At 49.6% G+C, this 15,720-nt stretch overlaps 1 protein-coding gene across 1 annotated transcript; it reads left to right on the top strand.

The window, feature by feature from the left end:
• Positions 1 to 339: 339 nt before the first annotated feature.
• Positions 340 to 15,419, top strand: LOC142470715 (procollagen galactosyltransferase 1-B-like). The gene is made up of 7 exons (XM_075577376.1): positions 340 to 541; positions 657 to 733; positions 1,658 to 1,764; positions 4,047 to 4,179; positions 4,803 to 4,930; positions 5,243 to 5,449; positions 12,986 to 15,419. The coding sequence occupies exons 1-7, from the start codon at positions 355 to 357 to the stop codon at positions 13,251 to 13,253; spliced, it is 1,107 nt and encodes a 368-aa protein (XP_075433491.1). The 5' UTR covers positions 340 to 354; the 3' UTR covers positions 13,254 to 15,419.
• The last annotated feature ends 301 nt before the right edge of the window (positions 15,420 to 15,720 follow it).

Below are 15,720 nucleotides of genomic sequence, written 5' to 3'. Positions count from 1 at the left end.
TAGGAGGATGCGATGATGCGGTGGAACTTCAGAGCGGGCGACCAATGTGGTTGGGAGAGAAGATTTGGGGAGTAGGAAGAACGGGGCTGGATCTCTGTAAGTTATCGAGGAAATTATTGGGGGTGAGAGGAGAGTTTAGGGGGCGGTATAGATTTGGGGTGTGGAAATGGTGGGGAGGCAGAGGATTGAGAGATAATATGGGTGATGGAGAGAAGACAAATGAGGGCTTAGAAGGAGATTGGGAGAGGTTAAGTTTGAGGTAGAATGAGGGAAGTGAAGAGAGCAGAACAATCAGTGGCTTGGGTGGGACTAAGTGGAAGGACTCTTGAGGGGGGTGGAATTTGGAGGTAAAGGATGTTTTGGAAGAGGTGTGATGATCGAGGTCTTGAGTCTTATATATACACGTTCTTGTGGTTCACAGAAGTACAGATGTTCCTGTGTAATAAGGAGGTATATGGCTATCTCCCAGTCCCATTGCGTGCTCACAGCTCTCTGCTAGATGAGGCCGACAGCTTTCTGCACACCAAGCTGGAGGTCACGGGTGAGTGCCTCTCCTACCGCAGGGTGATGCGGACAGAAGAGAGATGTGTGCCGAGGAGTTTGTCCCTCCTATCGGTAATTTGTTACTTCACAATGTCCTCTTCCTTTCCCCGCAGTGAAGGGTCGTCCTGTTGAGCCATCAAGCTTCCTGTCGGTACCCCCCAAAGTCTCAGACAAGATGGGACTGGACGAGGTAAAACTGCTGACCCTCCCCATCGCACACCACCTGCTTGTCACACCGACCTCTTGTCTCTAGTTGGCCACATCAGAGGGTCTCACCTCGGAAATGAGGTCTCTGGTTTTGTGTGGTTACGATGTGGGGGAGGAGAGGGCGTTATATTACTGGGTTGTGATCTCTGGATTTGAGGCCCGCTTTGGCGAGGTGGGAGGGTCTCCACTCCTTAGACTCTGGCCTCCAGGACTGAGCAAAGATCTTTGGCTTGGGGTGGGCTTTGCCATTTGAAGGAGGTTTCCGGTTTAAATCAAGTTATCTCTGCTCCCTTCCAGCTTGGAATCTCTCCTTCCTTTCTAGTTTGGGATGTTTTTTGGGGGCGGGGCAGGGGGCCTGATTTAGGGGCTCCCAGTTCTTGAAAATCAAAGGCTTCTGGGACGTCTCGGATGCAGCACCTCTGAGTTGAGATTTGTTACAATCTAGTGGATTGGTGGGAGACTTCAAGAGGCAGTAGGTGAAGTGGGGTGTCACTGACTAGCCTTGATAGTGGCTAAGTGCCGCTGGGTGTGGGAATGTTGAAGGTGGGGGGAGAAAGTGTTTGTCTTATACCTGTAGGGGAGCAGGGAGGGAGGGAGAGAGAGGTTTTAGGGGATAGAGAAAGCAGAAGGGGTAAATAGGAGATCGTCTTGAGCATGTAGGCAGGAGCAGTCGAGCGTGCTTTCCTGGTAGTGGGAGGAGAACTTTGTAGGTGATGGGAGGCCAGGAGCAGGATTGAAAGAGAAGATGAGCAAAGACTGACCTAGAAGAAAGGGAGATGTTCCCACCTAGGTTGCAAGGGTTTTGAGACATGGAGAGTGGTTAGTGGTGGGTTACAGTAGCCAAGATGGAAAGGATAAGGGCATGTGATTCTCCTATCTTTCTCCACTCTTCCCCCCCTCCCTCCAGATCTTCCTCATTAACCTGAAGCGGCGGGCGGACCGGAGAAAGCGTATGAAGCGGACACTGTACGAGCTGCAGATAGAATACAAGCTGTCGGATGCCGTGGATGGGAAGTGAGTGTCCGGCTGTCTGAGACCGTTGTGTCTGCTGGCTCCTAAGAGGTGCCGGGTTTCTAACTAAACAGAGACGTAGAAATGAAGAACATGCAACTTGGGATGCCCCCAGTATAAGGGGACATAAAAAGCAATGTCTGTGAGTGGTTTCTCTGGCTTTGCATCTGATTCCCATGCTGTGCTTTAAAGCTGTGTTAACAGCGAGCATTAGCTCACAAGGGTTCCATGTAAAAATGGTTTTCAGGCAAAAGGTGACATGGTGTGCTCATTTGCATGTAATTTCCCAGAATCCCTTGCTGCAGTGGAAGCACTGTATGCTAGGTGATAATGGTGAAAGTATATAGAAAGCCAGCGCATCAGAAAAAACAAGTCCTGTTTTGTAATAAAGAACTGCAGTTGGTATAAACTCCTTCTCTATAAGCATGTATCATAGCGTAGCCCTAATAGGGTTAGGGTACTAGTACCTAATGCCAGCGGCACCATATATGAGTAGTACAGACCAGAGTCCCATTATAAAGGAGAAATGAAGGGTACAGCGACCCATAAGTATCACTCACTTATAATCTCCTGGAGTGTCCAACCACAGGTATGTTCTTAGGCGTGCAATCTCCCAGGTTTGCACTGTATGCTAGGGGATAATGGTGAAAGGCAGGGTTGCAGACCTGTCTAAGGCTGTGTCCATAGAAGGACAAGCAGCGCTGAACCGTGCGGACGCTCCGCGCTGAGCCCCTGCATCCTCAATGAGGATGCCTTGAGAGGGGGCTCATGCAGGCGTGCGGAGGCTTTGGAGTTTTCAGCCGAGCGCCAAGCTGTTTTTCAGCGCGCTGTCGGCTGAAAACATCCAATCAGCCTTAAGCAGCGTCAACGTCACGGCGCCGTGACGTCGGCGCCGTGATGTTGACGTTAGTGCGTCGCGGGCGATTGGCCCAGCGACGTCACTGCCCCGCCTCCAACCACCTCCCCCCGGCTCCCTTCGCGCACGCTGGCTCGCCTGCAAGTCTGTGGAATCGCGCTGACTTAAGCAGGCGAGCCTCAGCGTTAGCGCGCCTCCGCTCTCCCCACCCCTCTATGGCCCGGGCCTAAGACGTGAATGTGTTCACAAGTGATCTTTCAGTCAGTCAGTCATTCATACATTAATTTATACACACATTCATTCATTCATTTATACATTTATACATTCATTCATATCATAGTTCAGATCGATCTATTGCCGGGACCTTCCCGAATGATTCAGCCACAGGATCTTGCTTATGCCCCTTTTCAATACATTTCTTGCTAAGGACTTGAGAGTGTGAGATAAAGTGACTATCCCACGAGCAATTCCTTTTAATCCTATGGAATGGTCCCGCTGGGATATTTTTCAGCCATTGGTCTTTATGATTGCTAGAGGCACGCACATCGTGGTTGACAGAAACTGACTTGAAATGGGTATTTGTCCGTATATTTAGATCATCAACCGTAAATAGTACCAGGTCCAGGAAAACGATAGAACTGGGACCCTTCCCAGATTGATGGGGAGCAGCAATTGCTTCTCTAAGATCATTGCTGATGTCTTTCCTCCTTGGCATTGTGTTAACACACACCTGAATGCTCCAGACCAGCAAACTGCTAAAACTTCGGCTTTTATAGAGGTGGTCACACTTGCTGATGATCAATTAATCAAGGGCATTTTATTAGCAGCACCTGTCTGCTACTTAGCATCTTAATTCCTATGGCAGCAGTAAGGGTGTACTTAGTTTTTCACACACAGCTTCTCCATTTTGGCTTTATTTTTGTTAAATCATGACACAGTGTAATATATCATGTGTTGTTGTTCATCTGAGGTTGTATTTACCTAATTTTAAGACCTGCTAAGGAACAGATGATGGTTATTATGTCCTGATATGTAAAACCATAGAATTCAAAGAGGGTGCACTTTCTTTTTCACATGACTGTAGATATGTATATATATATATATATATATGTGTATATGTATATAGAATATAACAATTGTAGCCGGGATAATGTGTGTGGGGGCTTTGATGGGGCCGTAGCTAATGGGGAGGGAAATGGGACACAAGGGAGTTGGGATGATCAGAGCGGGGAGATGGCAAGACAAGTGTATAATCTGAGCCGGAGACCAAGCGAATGACATCAATGATGTCATACAGAGCAAAAGGGGGGTGGAGTTACGGATCCTGAGCCTGATTTTCCCAGCTTTTGATTGGGTTGATTTCTCATCTATAGCGTTCCTTGTAGTGAATATAATATATGATATATTTATCACGGTCCTTGGGTTTCAGGGCCCTGAACGAGTCGCAGATCTCCGCCCTGGGCGTACAGATGCTTCCTGGGTACAAGGATCCGTATCACGGGCGCCCACTGACCCGGGGAGAGATGGGATGTTTTCTCAGTCACTACAACATCTGGAAGGAGGTGAGGGGACGGAGATTGGTTTTTATAGGAGCGGGGGGACCCGGAAGAAAGTGGGCGTGGTTTATCGGAGGGAGGGGGTTGGATGTAGGAGGCCGTGCTCAGTGTCAAGGGGTACAAAGGGAAGATAGGCAGCCAGGTCTGGCGTGGGGAATGGGGCAAACGATAAAGGGGTGTGGCTTAACATGAATGGGTGAGAATTGGATCGGCAGGGCTGGGCTTAACAGAGAGGATGGGGCTTCAACAAGAGGGGCGTGGTTAACCAAAGTGGCGATGCCTGATCTTGGTCCTCACGGAGGTGATCCTTGACAGGGGGTGTGGCTTAACTCAGAAGTGCTAAGGATGTGGGCCCACTATGTATAGGGCATGGTTTACCCGCTGAGGTGGGAAAGCGAGAGGCTTCCTTGAGTGGGCGAGGTAATGTGGAAGTAGGGGAGTGTGTCACTTCCTGTGTTTCACTCTTGGCTGTCTGTGTCTTGCGGTTTCAGCCGTAGTTGAAGGTCTGTCTCCATGTAGGTCTCGGAGGGCTCTCCTCCTGTTGGACGATGTCTTTCTCTCGATCTCTCGTGGCGCTCTTTTGCAGTCTCTCTGCTGTGTCTGAGGAATCTCCCTCTCTCTCTCTCTAGGTTTCGGAGCGCTCCCTTGCGGTCTCGGCCGTGCTGGAAGATGACCTGAGGTTCGAGATCTTCTTTAAGAGACGGCTGCAGACGCTGCTGCAGGACGTGGAGAACGCAAAGCTAGACTGGGACCTCATGTGAGTGTGTGAGGGGGAGAGACCATGTGAGAGAGTGGGTGGGGGGAGGATCTTTCCCCGGGGCAATTGCTTGTGTTGGAAGTAGATTAGATTAGTTAGCGCTCTCTAATTTATCTACCCCTCTTCTATCGCTCTCTTTCTTTCCTTACCCTCCTCAGGGCAGTTACCAGGACAGGAAACTCTTACATTGTACTTGCCCCCCTCGCTCTCCTTACTGTTCTCCACAGCAGTTACCTGGGCAGGAAGCTCTTGCCTTTTAGTTACCCCCCTCTCTCTCTCTCTCTCTCTCTCCTTAACTTCCCCCCCGGGCAGTTACCTGGGAAGGAAGAGGATGCAGGTGGATGAGCCTGAAGAGTCGGTCCCCGGAGTACGTAACCTGGTGATATCAGATTATTCCTACTGGACACTGGCCTACCTGATCTCTTTGCGCGGGGCACGAAAACTGCTCAACGCTGAACCCCTTGGGAAGATGCTGCCGGTGGACGAGTTCCTGCCCGTCATGTATGACAAGCATCCCATGTGAGTACTGACATATATGTATAAATGTACAGCAAGTCCTCGTTTTACGACGAATGGCTTATCCGACGCTGTCCAATGCATCCCTATGGGCGGTTTTACAGCTCCAAAATGGCTTATCCGACGCTCTTACGACGCTTTGCAAAGTTGCAACATTATGTCAATCGGAAAGCTGCAGCCAGGGAAATCATCCAGATCAGTCTGTGTGAAGGTTTTGTGGTGTATTTAGGCCTTTAAACATGTCTAACAGTTTTATTATACAGTTCTGGATTCAATCAATATAATCTTTATATCATAATGTATGTGTGTGCAGCATAATGTTATTGCTTGAGTAAAATATTTTGTGTGTTTTAGCATTAAAAATGCCTTCAGGAACGGAACGTTTGATTTAAACAGTGTTCCTATGGGAAATCGTGTTTCGCTTTACAACGCTTCGCTATCCGACGCCATTTTGAGTAACACATTGTGTCGGATAACCGAGGACTGCCTGTACAGTATATCCCACTTCTATCCACCATTATATAAATTCTATATTTATATCCCACCACTGCCACCATTATATGTAGATGTTGTGTATATCCCACCGCTGCTACTGTTATATACAGGGCTCGACAAATGCGGTCGCCCGGGACGACTGCATTGTGGCCGCTGTCGACTGCTTACCTGCGGCGGTGTCCCCCGGCGTCTCCCAGTCTTCTACGTCTTGATCTTTAAAATCATGTTTTTCTCCTGCAGCACTATTCATAATGGCCGCCCCGGCATTGCCATGGTAATGGGACGCTGCGTGACGTCACGCTCCTATTGCAACGTGGTGTCATATGACACCGCACGGCCATTTTGCATAGCGCTGCAGGAGAATTGATTTTAAAGGCGACAAGACAGCAGAAGGCCGGGAGGCGCCGTCACGACCCCGATACCGGACCCCACCGCAGGAAAGTGTCGTGGGGGTGGGGGGGGGGGGGGGGCGAGTGGGTTTTGGCCCAGTTTGTCGGGCCCTGGTTATATATATATATATATATATATATATATATATATATATATATATATATATATATATATGTATATATATATATATATATATATATATATATATATATATATATATATATATATATATATATATAAATATATATTTTTATATATATGTAACGGCTGGACCCCCTTGTCTGACCCACCCAATCTCACATTGGCCCGTGTGGTCTAACCGGTCCCCATTACATGATCGTGTATGGTGGTGCACCTGCAAGTAACAGGACTCCTGAGTCTCCCGCTTGATGGTATTAGGGGATGTCATCAGAACAGGTAGCTGAGGTAGTGGGTGCGAGTCCAACTTACATCATGTGCAGCGCCTCTACCTCATCAGGATCTATGCTTCCGCAGGGAGATGGTCCTGATGAGGAACTCCTTCTTGGTGGTGACTGCCACTGTAGAGTAATCTCACACTCACACAGTGGGGTTTTCATTAACAAGGCCATCTTTATTGTAGTTTGGGATGTAGCAGACTGCCCCATGCAGCTGCCGGCTCTAGCCGCACATCTCTTCGTGCTGTCCCTTTGCCAGGTACGCCCTCCCGTATTGAAGTGGGATTCCCTCTTCTCCTAGGGAGATCACCCCTGTGCCAGGTCCCTGGACACAGAGTGGCTTAGACAGACTTAATTGGTCAACCTGGACCGCTAGTTACTGCACTAGGGTCACAAAGTGTTCCTACAATCCCTTATGCAGGAGCATACACTTTACCAGCTACTTCACACAACTGCTGGTCAACACCACACTAACTGACAGTGTTGTGCCTTATATACTTCAGGAGGCAGGCGCATCTCTGATGTCACTATCCAGGGACTCAGAGCATACAGCCACTCCCTTCCATACATAGGGCACCTCACCAGGGTGTGAGGGAAAACCTCCATAACTACTGCTGGCATACCTGTACTTATCAGGACTTACTGCCAACAGAGAGGAAAGTAGTATACCATTATTATGCATGGCTATATACTCCCCCTGGTGAATCCCCACCGTCCCGGCTGGGACCTAAATTTGGTGTACCTTGCGCCAGGAAACACTGCAAAAGAACACACAAATAACATGTCCAACATTATCACAGTTTCATAATAATGCAAGAACATTTCACTCACTGACCAGCAGGGAGCGCTAAAGAAAAGGCAGACCACTCTATTTCGGGACCTAATAATAGTGTTGAGGGTCTGGTTTCTTCACCTCCCGTCCCGCGACATCGGTGACTGTCACACTATACTCCCGAGGCAGACCTCGTTCATTACAATACACCACTTTGTGCATGTAAATACTGCGCCCGATTTTCCAAACCCTCATCAGTTGGGAAACCCTCTGCTCAGCCTGAATTCCCTTAATGGCCCCTCCCTTATTGACAATGTAGTACTCTATGTCAGTACGGAGCCACCTCTCTCGATTATCCTCTATCTCTCTCATCAGAGGTTCGGGGACATAAGGGTACTCAAGCCCATGAGACTGCTTATACTTCGCTGTAATGGCTCGTCCCGCTCGACAGGCTCAGGTCAATTTAGTTTGCCCAGCCCTCCCCGGCAACACCCAGGACAGGGGCTCATCTGCCTCCACTGGATCCTCTAATCCTTCAGAACCTTTGGGTCTAATAAACCCCCCGTTAATTCGGTTCCACCTCACTCTCAACTCTTGGAGGTACGCCTCATCACTGATCCCCGGGAGCCCACCAATGGTCAACTATCCCATCCATTTCTAAAATGAAATGGGTGCGATCTATCCATGCAACATACCCCTCGTATAGGGGCGCCCACCATCTAGTTTCCCGTACCTCCTCTGAGTTGGATTCTAGCGGCTCTTCCTCTTCAGGCCCACCCGAAGATACCCCCGAAGTACCCTCAGAGGGCGTAACCTTTCCCCGATGCTGTGATCTGTTCCCACCCGTAATGCTTAACATACTAGGACAATCACTGGGTACCGACACTTGTCGGGAAATCCTCCCTCCACCCTCCGATCCATCATCCGAAGTTCCCCAGTCCAGGCTTTCAGTCCGATCCTCGGCAGGACCCCGGGAATCCCCTGACATCCCCAGGCTAGAAGTGGACCCGAATGAAAAAGTGACGGGGACAGGGGCTTTAACTAGGGCCTTGGGGCTAACTTTGGGAGTGGACGGGGTTGGGGGACGGGGCCGGACTGTAGGTATTGGCAGGGTTACGACCTGCTCCCCAACAATACCTGACTCAATTCCGCCACAAAGTCCTTTCTTTTCTCCGGCAGCTGGGCTTCTTGCTCTCCGACTCGCACGCCCGCTCTTCCTAGCAGTAGGGGATCGACTTCCGCTGCTCGACCGCAGAGACGCGATCATCTCCCACTCGATGCCGCTCTGGTCGTCCGGAATCTTCTCCGTACACGCACGTGCTTCGACGCCATCTTGGGTTGGGTCCCCAATCGAGACCTCTTCCTCCACGAGGACATCCGGCAACGCCCGTCTGCTACGTGATCCAGTCTGGCCCTGGACCCGCTCTTCTTTTTCCTCCACCCCCTGAGTCTGCGACAAGCACTGTGTTAGCCTACTACCTCGCAGTGTCGCGGTGGATCGACCTCCTTCCGACCCGCTAGTCACCACGGCAGTGGGACTCCGCCGATCGGGTTGTCGCGGTACTGGAGACACTCGACTCCGTGTCTCCACACCACGAGGGATAGCATCTCGCCAAGGTATACCACTGGTATGGTACTCTGGCAATAAGTCCTGTGCATCAGACAATCTTGCACACTCCTCGTCCGAGGACTCCAACTTGCAGTTCGGGCGGGGCATCCCAGTAGGAGACCGGCGATGGGCTCCTCTTCGGTCACCCCTCCGATGGCTGGTTTTCTCCGTCTGGAGAACCAGACCCGATTCCTGCTCCGCGGGACCTGCACTCTCACTCCATAGTGCACCCGGAAGCTCCGTTGCCGACATCGGGACAGTATCTTTCACTCCCACGGCTTGTACTGGCACAAATGTCGTCATGGGCCACATATACTGCAGTCCACAGTGAGGGCATCGAGCCTCACTGCCCACAGCTCCGCCCGGCAGTCTGCACTGCAGGCAAAGACATACCACTGTCTCCACACCCTCTACTCGGATAATCAGGAAGCCTCCTGGAGCCGAATAGGGATGTGTAGAGATCAAGGGACTCTGTTCCACTTTCTCAGAACTTTCAGCCATAGTCACCAACGGAGGCACTCGTCTTAGAGGTCTGTATCGATCAATGGCTCTTCGCAACTGGAGGGCAGGGGCTGGTTTGGCAACCCCATCTCCTACTTTCTCCATCGGCATCCGGCGGAACTGCAAACCACTCCCCCTGGTTGAAACTAGGGGGATGTCTCGTAGACTTGTAGGCTGACCCAGCACAGGTGCCGAGTGAGTCATAGTCCATGAGGGCGCGGCTCCAGCTTTCGCGCCAATCTCCCCAACAGGGTGGGGTTTCCTCGTTGGCGCCAATCCTGGCCAACAATTAGCAAACTGCAAAGTTGCAAGACTTTCTGCAGCTGGCCCACGCGGTGTCCCGGGAGCGCGGGAACCGCCATCTTGGTTTTGGTTCGTATTGTCTTTCTTCATATTTGAGGTAGCGTCTGGCTGTTTGTGTAGTGGTATATCACAAAGTCCATTTCGTTCCTCCCATCTAGCAACACTGTCGTCCTCACTAGTCTCGAGGGTACTTTCCCGAGAACATAGACAGGACAAACACGGCGCAGCCACGGCTTTCACGCCATTCCACAACAAGCTCACAAAAGTCTCTTCTGTAGCTTGTTCTTCTTCCACGCACAGGTCATATGCGTGTTCTTCCTCTGTCCGCCATCCTGGACCTTCTGCGCTCTGCAGATCTTCCATTCTGACGGTTCTCTCTACCCGGCATCCTGGACCTTCTGCTCTTTGCAGATCCTCCATTCTGACGGTTATTTCTCTTGTTTCTCGATCACTGTATACTGGATTATTGTACATGGAGCTCCGCTCTGCGGGGCAGCTACCACATCAGTACAATAAACATGCCTTGTGCACCACCTTCTGTACCTAACGTAGATCTGACTCGTGTTTGCACTACCTCAGGCTAGGCTCACTCTTTCTGTGTCTACTGTAACGCTTTCCTCCAGTCTGTGCTCCTTGGTCAAGTGATCTGGAATGGAGACTAGAGTACTCTGGCTCTTCCATGCAGCACTTTGGGCGTCGACCTACTGTTGGCTAGCCTAGTGCGGACCCTTCCAGAATTCCTGCTCTAAGTTACCAGTTTACCCCTTCAGGCGTCCCCCGCTAGCGCTACCTCAAGGCGACTAGGACAGCAATAGCCCCCTGCTCCAGATCTACTAACCCCTAACAGGATCCCAAAGCGTCTGTGCGGCCTGCAGCTCCAGCAGCTCCCCGACTACCCCTGGTTCCGTCCCACGCAGCACAAAATGGCAGCAGACACTCTCCCTGTTTCCTAATGTGTGCCTAGCAAAAGCCTGTCCTGTTAACAGGTCTCTCAGCAGCGCCTCCAATTGTAACGGCTGGACCCCCTTGTCTGACCCACCCAATCTCACATTGGCCCGTGTGGTCTAACCGGTCTCCATTACATGATCGTGTGTGGTGGTGCACCTGCAAGTAACAGGACTCCTGAGTCTCCCGCTTGATGGTATTAGGGGATGTCATCAGGACAGGTAGCTGAGGTAGTGGGTGCGAGTCCAACTTACATCATGTGCAGCGCCTCCACCTCATCAGGATCTATGCTTCCGCAGGGAGATGGTCCTGGTGAGGAACTCCTTCTCGGTGGTGACTGCCACTGTAGAGTAATCTCACACTCACACAGTGGGGTTTTCATTAACAAGGCCATCTTTATTGTAGTTTGGGATGTAGCAGACTGCCCCATGCAGCTGCCGGCTCTAGCCGCACATCTCTCCGTGCTGTCCCTTTGCCAGGTACGCCCTCCCGTATTGAAGTGGGATTCCCTCTTCTCCTAGGGAGATCACCCCTGTGCCAGGTCCCTGGACACAGAGTGGCTTAGACAGACTTAATTGGTCAACCTGGACCGCTAGTTACTGCACTAGGGTCAAAAAATGTTCCTACAATCCCTTATGCAGGAGCATACACTTTACCAGCTACTTCACACAACTGCTGGTCAACACCACACTAACTGACAGTGTTGTGCCTTATATACTTCAGGAGGCAGGCGCATCTCTGATGTCACTATCCAGGGACTCAGAGCATACAGCCACTCCCTTCCATACATAGGGCACCTCACCAGGGTGTGAGGGAAAACCTCCATAACTACTGCTGGCATACCTGTACTTATCAGGACTTACTGCCAACAGAGAGGATACCATTATTATGCATGGCTATATATATATATATATATATATATATATATATATATATATATATATATATAATTATATATATATATATCTCCAACCGCTACTACCATTACCTGTAGGTAGTGTGTCTATATCCCACTTCTCCCATTTAACATTTGGGAAGCACATTGATACCCTGACATCTAAAACCTATGCCAAACTAGGTGTACTTTATAGGAATAAATCCTCCCTAAGTCTGCTGGACAGTAAGCGTATCGCACAGCAGATGACAATTATAAACTATGGGGACATAGTATATGGCTCAGCACCCCAAACTCAACTAGCAAACTAGACACCCTCTCCAACTCAATATGCCGCTTTGTTCTCCAATGCAACTACAACACACATCACTGCGAAATGCTCAAAGAGCAGGACATACTTGAAAACGAGAGTTAACTCTCACAGGAATTACTTCCTGGTGAAATATTTTATAAATAAATATTATATATATCCCACTACTTCAACCATCATATGTATCTATTATATCACTGCTCAACATGTGTATGTAAAATAAATGTGAATTGTACTTTAAGTACACTCACGAGTAAGTACATATCGCTCAATAGGCAAACGGCAGCTCACGCATGCGCCTGTCATCACGTCCTGAACAGCAATACCGGCTCCCTACCGGTACTGAAGCTGTGCACAAGCGGGGAGACTATAGAGCCTGTTACACATGCGTTATTTACATCAGTTATGCACATATATGACGATTGCAGTACAGTACATGCATCGATAAGTGGGGGAAAAGGTAGTGCTTCACTTTAAGTACATTTTCGCTTTACATACATGCTCCGGTCCCATTGCGTATGTTAATGCGGGGTATGCCTGTATTTAGCTATAGCACTCCTACAGTATGACAATGTTCTCCCTATATGTATTCCCCCGTGTGAGTGTGTTTCACAGATATATTTATCTATCTATCTGTGTATCTTATCTCTGTCTATCTATTTATCTATCGCTCTCTCATGCTCTCTCTCTCTCTCATGCTCTCTCTCTCTCTCTCTCTCTCTCATGCTCTCCCTATCTCTCTCTCATGCTCTCTCTCTATCTCTCTCATGCTCTCTATAATGCTCTCTTATATCTATAATGCTCTCTATATCTCTCTATAATGCTCTCTCTATCGCTCTCTATAATGCGCTCTCTCTCTCTAGTCTGTCCCAACGTTACATTCGTCTCTAATTCTCTCTCCAGCTCCGATTACTCCTCGCTCTTCTCTCCCCGAGACCTGCGCGCCTTCTCGGTGGAGCCCCTTCTGCTGTACCCCTCCCATTACACGGGCGACGACGGCTACATAAGCGACACCGAGACCTCGGTGCTGTGGGACAACGACGCTCAGACCACCGACTGGGACCGAGCAAAGTCTCAGAAGACCCAGCAACAACAGGAACTGCGCAGCGAGGCCCGCAACACTCCCGCCCTGCGCTCCCCCCTCGACAACGCCGCCCGCGAGGAGCTATGACACCCGGGCCTATCTTTCCCCCACCGCCCCTCTTCCATTGGAACGCCCCAGCCGCCGGCAGCAGAGCTGTGTCTTTGGGAGACACTTGGTTACTGATAGGAATAGAGGGGAAGGGAGCCACAGTGCTATCTCTTGATGGGAGGCGCTAGGAGGCGGATGGCTACGGGTGGGTTTATTATCCCTTTCACTGCCAGAAAGGTGCCTTTCCCCCCCCCTCCCCCCCTGGTATATTCAAGTGGATCATCCCAGCCGCCATCTGAGCTCTCTCTCTCTCTCTGCGGGAGTCACAGGGTGCCTTTTTATTGTAGGGAAGGGAGGCCACAGCGCTGGGTTAACTAATAATAATTCGTAATTATTATATATTTGGCTTTACCCCCCCTCTTGTATGTATGAATGGAGCATCCCAGCAGGCAGCTGAGCTCTCTCTCTCTCTCTCTGGGAGAAAGGAGGCCACGGCGCTGGGTTAACTAATAGTATTTAATTTTATTAATATATGTGGATTTCCCCTCTTGTGAAAATGGAACATCCAAGTCAGAAGTGATTTAAATGCTAAACAAAAAAATATTTGGCTCTTCTCTCCTCGCCCCCCCTCCCCCCCTTTGTATATTCAAGTGGAATATCCCAGCTGACAGCCCCCCCCCCCACACACACTGCTGCAAATGGTTCGTCCCAGTAGGCCGATTTGGGTGCCCCCCACCCCAACATCATGTCCAAAGGAACCCCCCAGCCTAGCAGATCAGCTATCTCTTTGCCCCAGCAACAGTGGACTCATTTTCAGGATAGTGATGGGTGGTCGATTACTAATTATTAATACGGCTTTGCCACCCCCTTCTCGTACAAGTGGAACATTCCCGGGAACGAGCCGAGATATCAGTAACAGTACAATGGGGGGTCTCTACGGGTGCAATAGAATGACAATTAAAACAGGCTAAGCAGTGGCTAATAGCGAATTAATATAATTTGCATCACCCCCACCCCCACAAACAAATGGAATGTCCCATTTGTGTGCCGAGCTATCTACCGGAGTATCGGGGTGCGAATGAATAGTATTCATTAAAAGTAGGGGAGGATTTTGAGGCCTGGGTAAGTAAAAGTTCATGAATATGAGGATCTCCCCCCTCGTGCTTTCACATGGAACCTCCCAGCGCTGAGCCAAGCTCTGATAAGTATTATCGACCAATCCGAATCCTCCTTTTGCACAGCAGTAAAGTGCATTTCTCACATGACTTTGACGCGGAGAGCTGTGATTGGCTGGGGCGCTTCTAGATAACACTGGGCTTGTGCTGCCCTCTAAGCAACTGGAATGTTCCATTCGTCCGCAATTCAGAGGGGGGTGTGGGTCAATTTAAAAAAAAAAAATGTATTATCTCGTTTGATTTTATAGGAAGTTCACAGGGCAGCTCTGGTTGTCTAAGAGGGCACCCCCATTTTATAGGAAAAGAGGCCACGTAATGCATTGGGTTCCTAAAAGTTAGTAGGGCCAGAGGCAGCTTGTCAACGGATAGGGTGTCGCACACAAGAAACCTATGGGTTGGCCTCTCGATCATTCGGAATAAGCTCGTGTCTATACGCAGGGGATCCTACAGTTTAAGTATGGCCAGTGGCACCTGTCTTATTATGGGATGAGGGCGTCCCATGCGTGAGATTTCAAGAAGTTTAATAAGGGCAGTGGTACCCGCTTGCTATTGAGTTAGCGGGTGGCCCCACACTCAGGATTTCTATGGGGGTTACCGGCACCTCAATCTTCTTGCCCCTATTTAAGGAGTCGTTGGTACGTTCCATTTTATGTGGTAAGAGGGACATCCCCGGCAGGATTTCTATAATATTAATGGGGTCAGTCGCCTCTGCATATTACGTAATAATAGTCTCTTTCCCCCCCCCCCCCATGGGATTCCCATAAGCTACTATGTTCAGTGGCAATTCATGCATGTGATTCTTAAGTTAATAGGTTCATGGGCTCCTGCATGTTATGGTATAAGAGGGCTTTCTGGGTCATCTTATTGGGTTTACGGGGGTTGTGGGGCTATCCTACCTCTTCAAAGCTTGGTGCAGGGGGTTAGATGGGGTGTTAGGATCGGCCCTCACTCACCCAGCGCTGTGGCCCAGCTGCAGTTTACAGAGTTCTTTATATTTTTGTGCTTTTTCAATAAATAATTTTTTACAATATTTCTGTCTTGTGACTATATTGGGGGGGGGGGGGTGGTGGGGGGTGGGGGAGGTTTTAGGGTTACCTTTACACTACCTTAAAACTGGAGTCAAAATCCAGCGTTTAACGGACTTAATCAGTGGCGTATTTAATGGGTTAAAGGGTCAGTTCCATGTAGGAGCAAAGTGACCTAATGACAGGGACGTGTTTAATGGGTTAAAGGGTCAGTCCCACGTAGGAGCAAAGTGACCTAATGACAGGGACGTGTGTAACTGGTTATATAGTGTATAGATGTGACAATGACTGACTTCTTATTGTCTT

This window comes from Ascaphus truei, chromosome 20 (genome assembly GCF_040206685.1).
Source record: "Ascaphus truei isolate aAscTru1 chromosome 20, aAscTru1.hap1, whole genome shotgun sequence".
NCBI lineage: Eukaryota > Metazoa > Chordata > Amphibia > Anura > Ascaphidae > Ascaphus > Ascaphus truei.
The sequence above is the reverse complement of the archived record's forward strand: the minus strand, read 5'-3'. Positions and strand labels throughout refer to the sequence as shown.